Here is a 19,100-nt window from a genome sequence, read left to right as displayed (position 1 = left end):
TCATTTATTTTATTTTATTTATAACTTAAAGAGTTATTTGTAGCCTTCTCGTTTTATGAGGGGGCAGAGAGGGTAGATGGATACAGTAAAATTTTAACGAAATAAAAACACTCCTGAAGTGTTGTTACTCAAATGTGGGTCGCGCATACTGATGCTCGGTGTTTAGGAATGTAATATACTTCCACTAGGAATTCAACTATGTATGTATATGTACATATGTACATATCCACCCGCCAACAACCCTGAAAATATACGCTTTCGATTGAGAATTTATTATGCATATGTACATATGTGTGCTCGTGCATATTTCAGTAATAGTGAAAATCTAGTTAATGTGCCCATCATATATATATGTATGTAATATTTATGTACATATTCATGTATAAGGTTTGAAAGATCATCCATCTCAACAAAGCCAAAAGTCCTTACTCCAAATGATATATTTATTCAATTTAAAATTATCTGTTACTTCTTTTCATCGCTGTAAAAGCAAGATAGCTTCTCTCACATCGTGCAATACAATTCTTTGTTTTATTACTGCAACTAGTCTCTGACGCTTTTTCACTCTAGAATCCCATAGAAGAGAAATAATCTTTTGTTTTTATTATATTTTCTGCATATTAAAAAAATCCTAAGAAACTTCTTTTGGGTGAAGTCAAAAATGATGAAAAATACCTCTTTCTTAATCTCATATTAATTTCTTAGTTATTTTAATCAATTCGACATTGCATTCATTATTTCAGATTTTATTTATTTATTTATTTAAAAGTTTTAGACCATTGTGGCATTACAGGAAGAACCTAATGCGCCACAATGGCCTACATAATAAAACAAGAGGGAGAAAACAAAAAAAAAATATATTAGATACAACAAAAATCAAAAGCAAAAAATAATATTTAAAAAAGATTACAATAAAATAAAAATAGTTAAGTAATAAAATAGCGGATAAATGAAAATTTAAATGAGTAATAAAATACAATTTTCTCCATCTGAAATATGTTTTCGTGTATTTCTTTTTCTATTTAACTAGTTCAGGCTTCTATTCGATGACAGGAGCAATTATTTATTTGTTTTATCGTGCGAGAATCCTCGGATGTCTCTCAATGCTTTTATTTTCTAAGTATTTTATTTCTCCCGTAATTCGCGCAATCGATTACTCCATTTCTTTTGATCGTTCGTAATTACATTTCGTATCCACTAAGCTCTTTTATTCTATTTACACGGTCAGACTAAGTCTGGAAACGTGTTTTACTATAATATTAAATATGCACGAATGTCTTTTCGGAATCTTTTGTTTTAAATTTATATATTATACATGTATTTACATACATACATACATACATATGTTTAGCGATTGTTACAGTTGAGTTCTCCCCCATTGCACCCTTTTGTTTTAAACCTACTCGCTTGTATTTTTCTTGTAATATTATTCTGGTTCTGCGCTACACCTGCATAACGCTTGCGGCGCCATTTTCCAATTTCCCGCATAGTGTTTTCATTACATTTGTCTCAACCGACAAATTCCATCTTCTTTATTTTGATTTAAAATTGAAATATTCGCATTCGTATATACATCAGCAGTCACATAAAACGGAACGCTTGTGAATTTTGCGACATACGTGTTTGTTCTAATCATCACTTCGTTATTTGTAACTTTATCTAAATTATTTCTTCTGCATATTGGTAAAAAATCGTAATTCTTCTAAACTATGTACAAAATACAGTTATCTTGTATATATGCAAAATAAAACAGACTTAGGTACAAAAAACCCGTAATATACCTGCTAAGGGTACGCCTTTGTTCATTGTGCGTCAAATGCTTTCAAACATTGAAAAGATCATGCTCAGCTGAGACCTTTTGCTGTATGATTGTTCTAAGGGTATTTATGGGTTTAATAGTTTTTATTTTATAAAATTGATGGATTTAATATTTAATTTTGAATTTTTAAATTAACAATATCGATTCTTCAGAAATTGGTCGCTGCAGGGATATTTCCGCCGAAAAAAAACTTTAATTGCTGCGTATTTGAAAGCGAAGAAGGTTTCCATGCGAAAAATAGCCAGACAAGAGTGTTTCGGTAAACACAGTTTCGAGAATTTCGAAAAAAATGGAAAAGAATCTCTCCGAAACAACTAACCGTTGGAAGAATTATGGTAGAAATAAGGAAACTACCCGACCGACCCCAAAATTATTTCTCAAACAATGGAATACTGCATGAATCTGATCAAGCTTTAAAATTGAGATTCGAAGATAAAGATATCGAAATATTGGCGTCGACAGTTAAAAGTCGGTGCTACAAAGCAAGCTCAAATACAGTCGGAGTCGTGATATTTTTTAACGACACCACAGCCCTGAAATAAACTTATTATACCTTTTGCTAATCTTCGACGGTATAGTGCTGATGCATTTTGGCTAATTGCATCCACGAATTTTCCATTTTGTGTGTTAATTTTGAATTTTTGAGTATACACTACCGTCCATATGTTTAAGACCAAAGTGTTTTTGGAGCATATTTTACACAATTTTGGACCAATTTAAAAAATATAAACTCAGTTATGTTCAAAAAATACGCATTTATTAAAATAAATAAAGATATTACAACAATTAATAAACATAAAATTATAAAAAAATAAAAACGTCAAACTGAACTTTCGTCAAAAAACCCACCCTTACTTTTAATCACTGCTGCACATAGTCTCGGCATTCTATTTATTAAATTTTGAAGTGTGATGGGAGGTATGGACTTCCAACTTTCCTGTAGATGATTCCAAAACTTATTTATGGATGTTGAGCGATGGATTCTGGTTCGTCTGTCCAATTCGTCCCACAAAAGTTCTATTGGGTTTAAATCGGGGGATTGAGGAGGCCAGTTCATGATTTTTAAATTATTTTTTTCTTCTTCTTGTTGTAAGAAGTCCATGCATAGCTTTGATTTATGTTTTGGGTCATTATCTTGTTGGAATATAAAATCATGCCCACATAAGTTCCGGCCGCACGGCAAAACTTGTTCTTTTAAAATTTTCAAATACCCTTCTTTTTTTAAAATTCCATCAATTTTGATTAAATTCCCAACTCCAGCTCTTGAGAAACATCCCCATATCATTATGGATCCACCACCATGCTTGATTGTTGGCAGCACACAGTCTGGCATCATTTTTTCTTGGGGAGTGCGCCGGACGTAAACTCGTCTTTTCGAACCGAACAATTCAAACTTCGATTCATCGGACCAAATCACTTTTGACCAATCTTCAATTGACCAATTACGATGCTGAAGAGCCCAAGCTAGTCTTTTCGCTTTATTATTTCTTCTTAATAATGGTTTTCTTACTGCTATGCGCCCTCCCAGCTTCACTTCCATCAGCCGACATTTAACCGTGGTGACCGATACTTTTTTGAAGGCTGTCTTTTCTATGTCAGAGGCGATTTCTGGTGCCGTTATCCTTCTATTTCGCTTGCTCAATAATATAATTTGTTGATCCAATGCTTGTGTTGTGATTCTGGGACGTCCTGATTTTGATAAATCCATAATGTTGTTAGAATTTTGGAATTTTTTTATCGTCTGTTGTACTGCAGTCTTCGAAATATTCAGATTTTCGGCGATATATCGTTGGGTTTTTTGCTGTTTGTAAAGAGCAATAATGGCTCCTCGAGTTTCCATGGTGAGATTTTAATTTTTTCCCATATTTCTTCAAAAATTTTTGTCCTCTTTATGTATTATAAATTTTTCGCTAATACGACTTCAAAGTCTGACTGATCAGATTAAACTGAACCAAATTCATTTAGGGTTTATTATTTTGAACTGTTTCGATGTCATATCAGCAGGATAAAATAACAAAAAAAGTTCGTAACATAAACTGCGTATAGTAGAGTTGTCGAATTGCAACATGTGTCGATTCGTCACGCGGTGTCTTTGAGCCCATTTTGAACCCTTATATAAAAAAAACAACAAACCAATGGGATAATCCCTGCTTTTTTTTGCTCAAATTAAATCCAAGGGTGTAGGGAAACAAATGATACCCATTTCTTTGAACTATTTTACGCTAAATTATTTTAATGGACATTAGAAATCGAGTTATAGGTTTGGTCTTAAACATATGGACGGTAGTGTATATAGCTAATTTTGAAGTCTGTTTTATTTTGCATATATACAAGATAACTGTATTTTGTACATAGTTTAAAAGAATTACGTTTTTTTACCAATATGCAGAAGAAATAACTAAGATAAAGTTACAAATAACGAAGTGATGATTAGAACAAACATGTATGTCGCAAAATTCACAAGCGTTCCGTTTTATGTGACTGCTGGTGTATATGTAGGTGCATATGTAGTATGTAGTTTCTAAATATATTCTCTAGTTTGTTTTTCTCTTTTGTTCTTATATGAATTTAGTGTAATTGAGTATATAAATAACTTTTACAAACTAAAATAAAATCGTTTCAGAGATGAAATGCAGAAGCAACTGCCCATGTTACATCAACATGCTATCAATTGGTCGGAACAGCAACAAACGCTTATTACATCCGAAGGTCAACTCCAACAATATCATCGTCAGCTCGCCTTAGTTAAGGAGCTGGAAGCTCTTGGCTCCGATATCACCGAACATCCTCTCTACATGACAGCTCAGAGATATTCTTCATATAAGCAAATGAAAGACGCCCTGGATGAATCCTCGAAGAATCTTATGGAGCTGCACGAAGAATGTGGCACCAAAATCGACAATTATACGCGGGCTTTAGAAACGATTAAAAGCCCTCAATTGAATCAATGGATACAAGAGCTCAACTTTCCAATTGATCACGACGGACACAATGTGTTCCATCTGATACGAGATTTTCTCCTGAATGCCGGACAAAGCTCCATGATATCTCAGTGTGAGCAGGCTGAATCCGAATTGGGCCAGTGTGCCAGGCAACAAACGCATTCCATCAAATTTTGTCTAGAACTTCTATCGCAATTTGCAGCTATCGCTCAGTACGTTCCACCTAGTTTCCTAGAAAAGCATCGCATTTTCCTGTACAAGAAGTGGGCTTCCATACTTTTGGATACTGAATCGCCCGACGTTTGCAATGAAATCATTGTGCAAATACATAATTTCCGTTTGCCTGAAAACACTTCTAACATACCACAACAACACATATTGGCTTATGCGTATGAACTTCAGAACGCAAACAATGAAGCCAATATAAAATTGAATAAGACCTTCGAACGTCTTAAAACTGATGGTGAACCGGAGGCTATTCCTAGAGCTGAAAAAAATTATTCGGAAGCTTATAGAGCTGTTTCCAACTTTATATCGCAAGGTAACGGTACCGAAAAGGCTATGGAATGTGTTATTATTAACACATTAAGCAATCTCAATAAGAGATATTTAATGCTGGAAAGTGGAGCTCTAAGCGCTGGAAACTTCTTAGTCGATTTGATATCTTTAGAAGGTGAATGGTTCCTCGATGATATGAGCATCATTTCTCTATTGATATCCGAATTCATTACATTCATTCCATCGTCACCGAACGATGATCGCCTATTAAAATCTTTAGAATGCTTTAACATTTGTCAAACTGTATTCACCGATTTGAAAGAGTTTATCTCTAATTTCCAAATGATCATTCTACCAGAAGCGGTGAAAAAAGTTCAATTGGAAGAACCATCAGTTTTGATAATGATAAATGATTTAAACAGTGTCGTAATGAATACTGGATATCCTTTGAGTGAACTTATCAATACACTTGAAGTGCACCTACGATGCGTTGTATTGGAAATGGAGGTATAAGTCTTTTTATACTTTTTAAAAAAAATTTACTTTCAATTATTAATTTATTATTTTTTCTAGGCACCTGTCGCCAATGTTGACATAATCACTGCAGATTTACGAACGAGGTACAAAAACTTGGTTAATCTTGGTACAGATTCAGATAGCGTTTCCAACACTGGAAAAATGTTGCTCATGGGCACCGATGGTTTGTTTGATCAATTGGGATCTCGTGGTGCTGCAATAATTGATAATTTATCAACCTTAAACGTTCCACCCATCTGGAAAATTGTAGATCAAGTTAAAGAATCGAGTGATCTCTGTGTTCGTACTTATACCTTGCATATTAGTATTAATGTGTTTGGCTATTTCTAATTTTATTTTTTATTTTAGTCCTTGTTAACTAAGGAACCTCTACGTTTAGTATTGGAAGATCTATTATTTTTGAAACGTGTGCAAGCAATCACAGAATTCTTCAATATGTGCGTACAAATGGCGTGTGCGTTCAAAGGTGTCGGTTCGATCGTAGTCTACGATGACGAAAAATTGTGTAAACCGATTAAAAGGTAAATCAATTTTCTATTTTATTAGAAAAGATGTTTTGTTTAATTCATTTTAAAACGCAATTCTCTCATGACTATGATTTTTATTATTTTGTGAATTAATTTTTATATTATCAAATTTATCGTTTAGATATATGTCCGACTATGTTGCAAGACAATTCTTAGGAGTACAATCCCAATGCCTTTCTCTAACTGTTTGTCTACTATTGAAGAGGTTTGGCTTGAACATAAATCTTGAATTAGAACAACGACATATAGGTTTGTATAAATATTTCTTTTAATTCACAATTTATTATACTTAAAATATCGGTGTTCATAATTTACTAATATAATTTTAGGATTGTCATGGAAAGTACCTATTAGTGAATTGTGTGAAGTGTCTGTAGCAAATTCTATTAAGCTGGGACTATTCACACCATCGGTCTACCAACAAGCTAATGCTTTGTGTGCGAATATGGATCTCGCTTTCAGGCGCAAGTTAGTTTTAATCTTAATCATTCAAAATTCACCTAAAAGTGTTGGAACATATTATAAATTAAATTTTGTTAAAACAGAGAGGCTCTCCTAAGTATGGATTCGTCAATGCAACTTCAGCGAACGTGCGTCACTAGACTCCGTATGCTAACAACGGCTCACACTTGGTTACGCGGAGAAGGTATAGGCATAAACGGTGCTCCTTCACCGACTGCTGATCTTCGTCGTGCTGCCCAACAGTTGACCGCTCAAAAACCACATTTAGCAGCAGCCTTGGAAAAGCACCGCTCGTTGGTATCCAGTGCGGAGCAAAGGTAGCAATTTGAGTATTTACAATAAAGTTTTTTATTTGTATGGAGAATTTTATTGACCTCTGTAATTTATTAGGTTGAAGTGGGCCGCTGGAGCTAATCCCGCCCTAAATGATGTGATGGCTGGATTCGAATGTGCTGTGAACATAAGGGAGGATCGGCTTAATGTTGAGTTGTCCCTGGCTGCAACTATTGCTACAACATGTTGCTCACTGGGAAGTTTGAATTTTAGTGGAAGCGGAAACACTGGTAGTCGAGATTTGGCTGCACTGGCGACCCGTCGTAGATCAGCTCTTGCCCTGCTAGCTCGTGCACCTCCAGCACCAGCACCTTTGCACGAAGCGCTTCTGCAAATCTTGCAGCCGGAAGGAAATTTAGATGTTAAATGGGTATGTTTAACTGTGTTCCCTTTTAAGCTATCATTTTATCAAAAATGTTAAATATTTAGATAATAAATTATGATGAAGGTGTTTAATTTCAATTAATTTGAATTATTTATCAATTAAATTCTTCCAATTTACCTAATTCCTTAGGGAATTACATTGTTTAAAATTTTGATAAAACCTATATTTATCAATATTTCTTGTTAAAATTTACTTTTGTATTTCATGTTAGTTGTCTTGTGATTGAATATTCAATTTTCACAAATATTTTTACTTTTCCTTTTTTATTGACTTGATAAATATCGTTTTGTGTTTGGTATAGGTCAATGAAGTGTCTACATTAGTGTCTGAGAAAATATTACAATTTCAAAAAAGTATATCTGAAATGAAAATAAATATATCAACCAGTGAAGAAAAATTGAAGAAAGCTGTCATCCAACTTGCCAATTTAAAAAGATCCCACGAAAGTTTAATTTACGACACGAAAAGTCTCCTGAAAATATTTGCAAAAACTCAAGATTTTATCGGAATGAAAGCATGTGAATATTTAGCACAACATAAAAATTTCATCGCCGAACTCACTGCCCTTATCGAAGGTTTAAATATAGCAAATCTATCTGAAAAAACTATACTACCCGGTGAAATCATTTCTAAATTAGATTCTCAAATACCAAGCGTATACGAAGAATTATTGAGGTAACAAATATTATACATATAACCATGTGTAGTATTTTTCACAAATTGCATACTAATTTTGTTTAAACGGTCTTAGCTTTGAATCTGCTTTAAAAGATGAAGAGTCTGGAAGTTTTAAACGTAGGGGCACACTCGTAAGACAAATGGCCGGAGTGTGGAATAGTCCTGCAAAACAAGTATCTCCACCTAAGGGTAAGTGGTGAAATAATATTTAAAAAAAATTCATATCGAACAATGTTATTATACGGTTTCATTTTTATAGGACGTAATCAACAAGTTAATGCTTACGCAGTATCAGTTTGGAAAAGAGTACGGCTAAAGTTGGAAGGTAGAGATCCTGATGCCTCTCGTAAACACTCTAATCAGGAACAGGTATAATAAACTACGCAGTAATAAATATATCGGAGTCTTACGTGCAACTAATAAAATGAATTTTCAGGTTGATTATATTATTAAAGAGGCCATGTCGTTGGATAATCTGTGCTTGTTGTACGAAGGTTGGACTCCGTGGGTGTGAGCTAAGCGTGAAAATTGGCGTTCGACGCCCAGGTTAAGTACAGAAAAAGCTCACTCACCTCTACGAGATGTTTTACGAGGGCATGACGTCTCTTCAGTGCGGCGAAGTACCGCGGCCGGCATTCTCATACCGGTCCCCGTACAAATATCGGGCACTGTAATTCGTTCAATGCCTAGCCAAAAATTTAAAATGATGTGGTTCACATTCGCATACTCCACCAACTCAAATGCGAATTATTAAATGTTTTATTAAATGTTAAAAAATCAGCTTCCAGAACGTCAATTACATACCGAAGTTGAAATTTGGAAATATGTTAATCAGTGTCTTTATTTTTTCAGTCTTATCAAATGCTTTTTTGTTTTTATATTATATGTATTTGTTTTAAGGTGTTTGCCGCAATAGTTAAATACATGTTTGAAATCGTTATTAATTAAAAATTTTAAAGATTACACATTTGTAACTTTAATGAGATGGCAATTTTTATTGTTTTTCTTTAAAAATAACTTTTTTAGCTTGCTTAACATTGCAGTTATTTAAATTTAATTTTTGTTTGCTCTATCATAATATTAACCTTTTGTTTATTTTAAATTTTTCGTAATTCTGTACCACAACTCTAAAATTTTCTTCAAATGGTTGAAGAGTCCTTGGCTCACATTTAAAATATGCATACAATTTAACCCTTTATATAATACATAGGTGTACTTGCAACAGTTCGAATTTAAATATTAATAAATGTAGTTTTTGTCGATTTATTCCTATTAACCATAAATTAAAAATCAGTGTTGTCACATAAATATACATACGTAGAAAATATATTCACTGTAGTTCAAACTAAATGTCATTGTAAACTATTATTATAAACCAAGGACTATGTAAACCTACAAACATACATATACATATGAAATACATAAACTCTTAAAAAATATCACAGAGTGCATGTGAACATAATATGTATTTAAAATCTAAGATAATTGATGTTTTTCTTTTCTTTTATTTTTTGTGAAAAAATCATTTCAATAAAGTTATTCATTAGTTATAATGTATTTATATTAATAAATCATTAATATAATAGTAGTAGGCAAAATTTTAAATATTCGTGTGTTTGTTTGTTGTAGTTGCCAAATTGGAAGTCATCATTTCAATAAAAAATTTAGCATTAATATTTCATATTCACTATAAATTTTTTAAAATACTGAATTACTTCATGGGTAATATTTTTAGTGGTAATGTTCTCTTGTCTGTTCCTTCAATTTAAAAAATATGTACGTATGTTTATTATCACTACGTATTTTAGTAATACATTAAGATATTTTTAGCGATTAACTTTTGCTTGTTTTTATTTATCCCCACATCCACCCATCCAAAAGAAAGGTAGTTGAAAATAAAACAAAATAAAAATCATGTGTATGCATATATTAGATATTTTATAATATACTGAAAAATTGCAATTTATAAATATCAATTTGCATAGTCAACTAATATTATGATAAAATATAATATGTATGAATTTATTTATATACAGAATTTACCAAAATTTACAATAACTGATAATAATTTTTATTAATAAATAATATAATATACAACAATATACACATATAATCGGCTATAAACCGCTATACAACCAAATATAAAGATCGAGACAACAAATCAAATATAAAGATCGAGACAACGCTTTTTGTAAGCAAGTAATCTAAAAAAACAATGCAAATACTCACATGTGTATGTATGTAAATAATCTATGAACTAAATGCACGTAACAAATTTTAAAAGAAGGCAGATAACATACAATATGTGAAAATATATTTTTTTTTATATGAATAGTACATATAATATGTATGCATACTAATCATAATGAATACTTTAAACATTGTATAAAAATTTATGAAATATCCTCTCAACATTGGTTTTTAAGGATTCAACTACATAAATAAAATGCACTTCAATATTGTAGCAACGTGGATTTAATTTGAATATGTATGTATATAAATTAGCATATGTATATTTTATTATAAATGTGGGATTTTGTCTCCGGATCTTATGTAAATCCAATTCAAACTGGTCAAATTCATCTGTTGACTTACAAAGGTCTAAAGATAGAAATTATGCTGATTACGATACAAAGACAAGGTAACAGACCTTTCAAACATCAGAGAATATGTATTTTTAGATCACACTGTGCCAATCCCACTTTATATATGGGCATAATTCTGCAAAAAGAGTCCAACAGACATGACATATTTTGACCACTGCAATTTCATCTTTTTTTAGAAAATTAAACATTTTTACAGAATTACTGCCATGATTGTAAAATACATATGCCAATTTAAACAAAATATCTTAAAATTTATATTTAAAAAATCTAACTATCTTCAATTTACTTACTTACCGATAAAAGATTTGATAAAACTGTTTATTTGTAATATAAAAATGAAGCACCCATCTTTAGGACAGAAACTATTACATACGTATATTTAGTACAAAAAATTCAGCACTTTGCAATTTTTTTCAACACATTCAAATGCCTTATAAAGCAAAAATATATCAAACTAGCAATATCAAAGGCTTGCTACATATTTTTAGAAAATATGAATTGATAGCAGTGATTATTTATTTTGATTACTTTGCTCGCTAACTTGCCGCTTAAGCATTAGTATTTCATCTAGCTGCATTTTGTACATATCTTTGACGTCTTGCAAATCCAACCGCAACTCTTGCAACTGTTCTTCCTTTTCGCCGTACATTTGAAGAAGTGCATCATACTGGTGTTGTACACTCTAAAAAATCATTAGTTCGCATATAAATCAATATATATACTTATTATAGAATAAAATGTTAGCTTTTAATCATATTTACCTGCATATTGTCTAGTTCTGCTGCATGTATTGCAAGTTCTCGTGCGAGAGCTGTCCGTTGTGCATGTGACCGACGACCAGCTCTACGTGCAGCACGCAATTCACCTTCACGTCGTTGCAATGCTGATTGTAAACGTTCCAAAGTGCACAACCCTCCACCTGCATTCGAAGGAACCATTTCACACCCCATTCCTATACTACCCATCGTGTACGAGTCTCCTTCATCCTTGAAATAAACTTTACATTATAATTTAGTCGCTTTTGTAGAAATGTTTAAAGATCATAAATTACCGTTGGCCACACTTCACTTCCAAGAGATTCAGAAGCAACGGAATCTCTCCCTGTACTGCCTGGAGGAGATGGATTGTCAACAGTTTCATTCGGATTAGATATTATTCCACTTCCAGGTACTGGCATTCCAGTTCCGACTAAACGTGCAAGTAAAATGGAAGAACCTGGAGCCTGATCGGCGCCCAGTGCAGCATCACGTAGTTGTTCCTAAAATAATTTAATATCTATGTAGCTAAGAATAACCTTAGAGTGAACTAAAAATATATATGAGAGATAATGAGAACCTATAATGTAAATTTTATAAGATATAGTGTGAAAAAGAAAAAGTTATAGGCGTTTAAACAATTAAAATCTGACAAGACGAGTGGGTGGCGGAAAGCCAAACATATACTTCTACTAGCTATTAAAAGTCACCGTCTTCAAAAATTTCGCATATTTAGAAGTGTTCATTACGATTATTTTTCACCACCGAACTATCAGAATTTCCATCGTTGACCAAACCGCGCAAAATGGCAAAATTTCAAAACGATTGGAAAACTGTAATAAATCTAGCTCAATCATTTGCGAAGTAAAGCATAGAAAAGCCTTATTTAGGTATTTGTTCACTAGCTCACGCTTCGCGCTCAAAAACCAGTTGTTACGCTTCACTGCAACATCACATTTAGACCATATGTCAACAGATGTCTCGACGTTTATACATACGTATTATAGTGGAAATGAAGATATGTCTTAAAAGGGTCGCGTCCAGATATGAGTCCATAAATTTCCGGTTCGTTCCTCTTCTCCGTTTACTCCCCCATTTGACAGAACCCCACATTCGTTCCATTTGTTGGATTTATTTCCCAGATTTATGGATGCCATTATTATTAAATAAGTAAAAAACGTACGAATGTATTGAGACGTATGTGTAAAATTCAATAGACAATAGACATCTGTTGACTGATGTCGTGTACTGTACCGAAAAATATTGTATATGATATAACTATGGAGGTGTGAAAGGAGTGAAATGACGGTGTGGTTTATGCACGCTGTTTATAGTGATGGCCAGGAAGGAAGTCAAGTGATCCACCAACATTGTCGAATCAGTCCCAACCCAGATTCAACCATATTGCAGTGCCCCCAAATAACGTGTTAACTTTATAATTGGGTTAAAATTTCACCGCCCATATCCTAGATGTGAGAAAATCTAGATAGACCCCTAACAAACATAACAAACCTGTAATATTCCATTTCGTCGCTTTTCTGCTTCGCATGCAATTTTCTCTAGATTCAAACTATCTTCAACATGTTTCAATTTTTGCGTTAAATTCTTCACTGTGGAAGTGGTTTCATCTTTGTAATTTTCATATTCTTGTTTTAATCTAAAATGAAAATTACTTTTTACTGCAAAATTAAACCAATAGTCAATCTCCAACCTGCCAAGCAATCATATATTATATACCTTTCACTGCTCTTTAATGTGATGTTGAGTTGTGCCATATGCTCTTCACAAGCAGTCGAACAATTTTCTAACTTCTGATTGATGTTCGATAAATTATTCTCAACACTGGCTAATTTTGTACGTAAAACTTGACATTCATCTTTTAAGATTTGATTACTATCGAGTGATTTTGAAAATTTAATTTGAGCTTCGGCTGAAAATATACTCAATGCATCACATATGTATGTTTAATCAATTATAAAAAATACATTAACAAATAATTACCAGCAGCTTGTTGCAGTCCCTTTTCTTTAACTTGGAACCTTCGATCCTTTTCTAACGAATTTTCTTGCAGTGCTGCTAATTGAGCTAACAAGGCACCAACTTCAGCTGTAGTCCCTCCTAAGACACCACTATTGATATCGACTTTGCTTAGTTGCAGGGCAGATTCTGCTTCCTCAGCTCGAGCCATTTGTCGGTTGACTTCACTGCGTAGAGCCGACTCTCGATTCATACATCGTTGTTCATCTTGAATGACACAATAAATTAATAAACTTAATATGACAAAACACACGACAAAAAATTTATAATAGTATACCTTGTCTCATTTTGTTGCGCAGTTCTTCTAATTGATGTACCAACTGTTCGTTCTCCAAATCAACGTTATTTTTTTCCCTTTCTAAGACAGCTAAAGCTTCTCCCTTTTTAACATGTTCTCCTCGATTCTTTTGAAGTTCTAATATTTCCTTTCTGGCTGCATCAAATGATTTTTTCATACTTTCAAACTTTTGATTGTTATCATCCAACTGACCCTTAGTCTGTTACATAATAAAATTCTATAAAAGTAATACGTACATTTATAATATAAAATAAAAAATGAAAAATGTTTTTACCTCTATTAATTCTGTCTCGAGCTTTTTATTAACAGTGGTTAATTTATAAACCGTTTCTATTTGAGTGCATTCTACAGCTTCTTTTGCAGAAGCGGACCTTTTTAACCTGTCTAACTCTTGAGCCTGTTCAGCAACTTTATCTCTAAAATGTAATCTCTACATAAGTATAAAATTCTAACATAAATTTAATAATTCTTTTCACATAACATTACCGCAGTGTTTTGATAACTTGTTCATTATCTTTTTCTTTGGCTCGTAGTCTCTTTATAATAGTGGAATGGTGTAATTGCTGCTTGGAAAGCTTTTCACCTTCTTCCCTCAATTCTTTAATAGTTTCATCTCTTTCTCCAACTGCAACTTCTAATTCACTCGTTGTCATACGTGTTGCTGCCTCTTGTTTGTATGTTTCCATTTGTTTTCTCAATACATCCTTAAAATATAAAAACAATTAACAATACATTATACAAATAAAAAAATATTTTATCTAAAACATGTATATATATATATATCTACCTTTTCCCTTATTGCTTGCTGAAATTTCTTCTCTAAAGCAGATAAACGTTGCGTGTATTCTTCAGTAATTAACGATACATCTGTAACATCTTGTCTACTTAAATTTTCCACTTGAAGTTTTAAATCGGCATTGTTATCATTAAGCTCTATATTTTTTCGACTTATTTCGATAAGTTTCGCTTCTCTACTTTCGAGTATTTCTGCCATTTCAGCCAGTCGTTTCATTAGTCGTTCATTTTCTGAACAATGACTTTCATCACTTGCATTACTTTGATTAGACACTTCAGACAATTCTCTTGTATGACCTCTAATTTTTGTGGCTAAAGCTTTACCGAGTACTAAATCGACAACATTTCCTGTGGACTGTTTATAGAACTTACCAGGTAATTTGGCTGGACTTTGTCTACTGATACCATATGTGCCTCCATAGTCTCCATTTGGGCTTGGTATAATTTCTATATCGGACGAAGTTGTAGTCTCGAGATCGTCGCCTGAAGTGTGTCCAGAAGTTTGTTCAGACCCAACTTTCACCATATCAACACTCCGACCTTCAGAACTAACAGGAGAATTAGGTTCCCTTTGTAAAAATACGTGACTGTGTTGTACATTTTCTAAATGGTCAATACTGGAACTTTTATCTACTTCTTCATAACTTTGACTAGAACTAGAATGTGCACCTTCCTTCCACGAAGGATATTTAACGTCGGGCTCATCATTTACTTTACAATATGAAGAAGTTTCACTTATTTTATCACTTAGTTTATCTATTATAGCATCTTCCAACATTCCTTTTACACTAAAACTAGCAGAATTTTTATCAGATATCACAGTTTTCTTGGCAATTACGTCATCAGAACTAGAATCCATTGTAACTCCTTCATTATCAGCATTCAAAGTACGATCCGACCAAGAACCCTCATTTGAAGAAGCACAACTGTCAGTTATCCCAGAGTATAAATTTTCATTCGATGGTTGGATTATATTCTCACATCCGACAATATTAGAAGTCATTTGATGAAAATGTTGTTTTTCAATTAGATCCTTAGTTTTTAAGTGTTGGACCGAAGAAAATTGTGATACACTTCGTCCGGGTGCTCTAGTTATCGGAATATCTTCAGTACTTCGAGTATTCCCAGATATATCAGAATTGAAACTATCGATCATTTCACTACAATACTGAGGGCCTGTCTTACGACTGACTATAATTTCATTTCCTTTATTTCCAGATAAATCTAGTATAGTAGGAGCCGTAAATTCTGAAATGGAATTATATGATATTGTATCATCGGCAGCAGAGGCATCTTCATCATCATTATTCACTGTGTGTGTTTCTGATACAATCTTAATATCATCATCAGTGTTCCGAGGACTTGACTCATCTGACCTGATATGTGACGCTTTCGAGTCAAAAAGCTTATCATTCTCTAATGGTGATGTTAATGGAGAGCCAAATTCATCGTCTGAAGCGTGTGACACATCTGCCGAATGAGTGAAACCTAAAAGTTCGATAGAACTAGGACTCACTAAGCTATCTGGTATAACTTCAACAGAACTGGAAGGCAACCTTAAGCCCATACTGCTGCTGGTTGATACGGAATGATTAAAGGATGTTACTTCTGAATCAGGCGTTGTTTTTAAACTTTGAGAACCCAAGACTTCAATAGATTCAGAACTATTCTTTCCACTTTCAGATGATATGATAGATAGGCGATTAGCACACGGATTATATTGTTTATCAGATGATCTGCGGACTACAACAGGATGACCTTCTATTGATGCATTCTTCGCGCTATTGTCTAAGTCCAACGTTTTAGCTACATCCATATTAAAATTTCCAGAATGAATACCAACATCACTGGTATCTGAAGCAATTATAGTGTTCAACTGAGTGAGACTGCTGGAGCTGCGTTTATCCTTAAAGTCTTCATGCGTGAAGAATTTATCAAGAGGATTTTCTTTGGTTGAAATTTCAGAATAATCGAACGATTCTGATTTGAATTTCTTTTCATTTTCGTTCTCACCGCCTTTACTGGCATTGGCAGTGTCAAAGAAAGATCCGGTGAAGGACCCCCATAGACTTTGTGACATGGCTTTAGATGGACTTTGAGTTATGACGGACTGCTCTTTGCTTGGAATCAAATTCAAACTGTCCGATGATGTTAGCCCCCACGACGAAAAAAAATCTGAATTGTCTTTATGTGAAGATTGGGAACTATCAGTGAGGCTTTTCTGTTTAGTAACAACAGTTGCTTGAAGATCAGTCTCATCTTGCTGTATATCTAAAGCCTTATCTATCGTCTTTTGTGCTTCTTTCAAGGCCGACTTCGCCAAGCTAGTTATACTTGATGTATCAAACCAACTCATTTTGATTCGATTTCACCAAGGGCACCTAGTAAAAGAATAAATAATTGTAAAATCTATTCGCATTATAAAAATTCCAAACTTCGTTCAAATAAAATGTTGTCATATACAAGTAGTATGTATGTAAGTATCTACTGAAATCAACCCATTGGAGTCTATCTATTTTTTGAATAAATTTCTTTGTTATTTTATTGAGTAGAAATCGAAAACAGTAAGCTTATATTGCAAAACAAAATTGACATTAAGTTAACATTGAAAAACTAAATTGTAATTTTAGATCTAAACGGTTTTAAAAACATATTGCAGGTGGATCATGGGGTAAAATATTTTTTAGCAAAATATACTTTAACTAACGAATATCAAATCTTCTGGGGATGTCACCTAATTAATTCAACTATCGAAATCATGAAATGGTCATAACCAAAAACTATAACCCGATAAGTTCTTCACACTACATATTTACTGATCTCATACAATTTATGTCTATTTGTTAGAAAAAACATACATCAACTGATCGAATGTATTGTACAACGTAGTTGTATAAAAATCGTTTTACTTGTTGTGGAGCAAAAGGGCGTAACCACCGGTGGACATTGTAACGATGAAAATGGAGGCAATTCGCAGGGCGTACGCCCCCGTGGCCTCCGTGGCCCCCGAAGCCCCAGTGCTTCGCAATCACTGACAGCACGACAACACTTGACAGCCAAGCTGACAACTTCAGCTGGTTGCACACATCATTCAGTTTTGCCAATGAATCCAACTAACAACAAATTTTCGAAATAAACGAAATGCCATATTCATTAATATATTTTACTTATGGCTGTCACTAAAGATATGTCCAAAACAAAACTCGTTTTATTATTTGATTACATTTGAAATAATCAATATATCAAAACTTTTTACGTTCATTTGAAACAATTACTATTGTTACGTATACTAAAAAGAGCCGCCGAGTAGTTGAAATCGGATCAGGCCGAGTAGCATCCCAGAGACTGTGTGACCGTTATAATTGGTTTCAATGATTATATTGTAGGCGGGGTAGGTAAGTGTTGACCGTATCCCGGCCTAACGAAACACTGTTGTGCTAGTTTTATAAAGTTTTATTGTTTGCCTATGGTTGTACAAAGGTATGGTATTTGTGGGCAAAAGTATGTCGTTCAGCGGTCTCTGGATATGGTAGAGTGTCGCTGGCTCGGCATTCAGCTATGTTCAGAAGGTCTCTGGATGCGGCAGTGTGTTGCTGGCTCGTTGTTCGGCTATGTTCGGAAGGTCTCTGGATACGGCAGTGTGTTGCTGGCTCGTCCGGCTGGTTGATCTTCCAAGTCCGCGTAGTGTAGTGGTGGCTGGTCAGGAGCTGTATGTTGACTGGTCTGCTGTTGTGTGTCGACTCTTGCTGCTGTGGGTCGACTGGCGTTGTTTGGGTTGTACCTCCTTTTATAGTGTTTCTGGAATCGCCTGACCGATGGTGGTGGTTTGTTGATGCGTAAGAAAGGAATGCACTGTTGTCGAGGCGTAGAATTTTCTGGAACGCTTGATGGAAGTGGTTATTGATGCGTGCGAGCATTTAGTTGTTGATGCGTACAAGAGGAATGCACTTTTGTCGAGGCGTAGTATTTTCTGGAATGCTTGATGGAAGTGGTTGTACGAGCATTTAGTTATTGATGCGTACAAGGGGAATTTGCTTTCGTCGAGGCGTAGTATTTTCTGGAATGCTTGGCGCTGTTCCGCTCGATGTATTTTGTTGTTGCGGAATATTCTCGAAGGTTTCGATGACGATGACGACGACGAGATTCCTACAATATCTAGACTCTAGTGTGACCAGTTTTCTCGTGACCAGTTTTAGTGTGACGGGTAATCACGTGTGACCGATCTAGAGCAACCGGTTGTCCTGTGACTGGTTTACATTCTAAGGTTTTACGCTTTAAAGGTCAAGGAATTTGACCCTTAAAGCCCTCAACATGAGGCCACCACCCCCCAACGAATACAATCTAAGAGACTCTTTCGTCGGAGAACGAGACGGTTGTTCATGAATATCGCACAAGAACAACCGCACATCACTGTTCTAATAAAAAAAC

At 34.1% G+C, this 19,100-nt stretch overlaps 2 protein-coding genes across 2 annotated transcripts in view; one reads left to right on the top strand and one right to left on the bottom strand.

Annotated features, from left to right (window-relative positions):
* The window catches only part of nonC (serine/threonine-protein kinase Smg1), an 83,178-nt gene extending 73,162 nt beyond the window's left edge, over positions 1-10,016 (top strand). The window contains exons 5-15 of the mRNA XM_077436686.1: positions 4,443-5,766; positions 5,833-6,075; positions 6,145-6,317; positions 6,445-6,572; positions 6,653-6,791; positions 6,869-7,102; positions 7,176-7,488; positions 7,805-8,178; positions 8,255-8,370; positions 8,441-8,550; positions 8,618-10,016. Of these exons, the coding sequence (XP_077292812.1) occupies positions 4,443-5,766; positions 5,833-6,075; positions 6,145-6,317; positions 6,445-6,572; positions 6,653-6,791; positions 6,869-7,102; positions 7,176-7,488; positions 7,805-8,178; positions 8,255-8,370; positions 8,441-8,550; positions 8,618-8,695 (3,232 nt within the window). The 3' untranslated portion in view covers positions 8,696-10,016. The remainder of the gene's footprint in view (positions 1-4,442; positions 5,767-5,832; positions 6,076-6,144; positions 6,318-6,444; positions 6,573-6,652; positions 6,792-6,868; positions 7,103-7,175; positions 7,489-7,804; positions 8,179-8,254; positions 8,371-8,440; positions 8,551-8,617) is intronic.
* An 83-nt stretch (positions 10,017-10,099) lies between these two features.
* On the bottom strand, positions 10,100-17,777 carry Tmf (TATA element modulatory factor). The gene is made up of 11 exons (XM_077436097.1): positions 17,582-17,777; positions 14,665-17,053; positions 14,364-14,581; positions 14,152-14,293; positions 13,857-14,076; positions 13,544-13,786; positions 13,280-13,472; positions 13,055-13,199; positions 11,839-12,045; positions 11,549-11,773; positions 10,100-11,469 (listed from the first exon to the last, which is right to left on the bottom strand). Exons 2-11 carry the CDS (start codon positions 17,026-17,028, stop codon positions 11,299-11,301), a joined length of 4,128 nt encoding a protein of 1,375 aa, XP_077292223.1. The 5' UTR covers positions 17,029-17,053; positions 17,582-17,777; the 3' UTR covers positions 10,100-11,298.
* Positions 17,778-19,100: the final 1,323 nt, after the last annotated feature.

The sequence above is a fragment of the Arctopsyche grandis genome, chromosome 8 (genome assembly GCF_051622035.1).
Source record: "Arctopsyche grandis isolate Sample6627 chromosome 8, ASM5162203v2, whole genome shotgun sequence".
Classification (NCBI taxonomy): Eukaryota; Metazoa; Arthropoda; class Insecta; order Trichoptera; family Hydropsychidae; genus Arctopsyche; species Arctopsyche grandis.
This window is presented reverse-complemented; position numbering and strand designations above follow the sequence as displayed.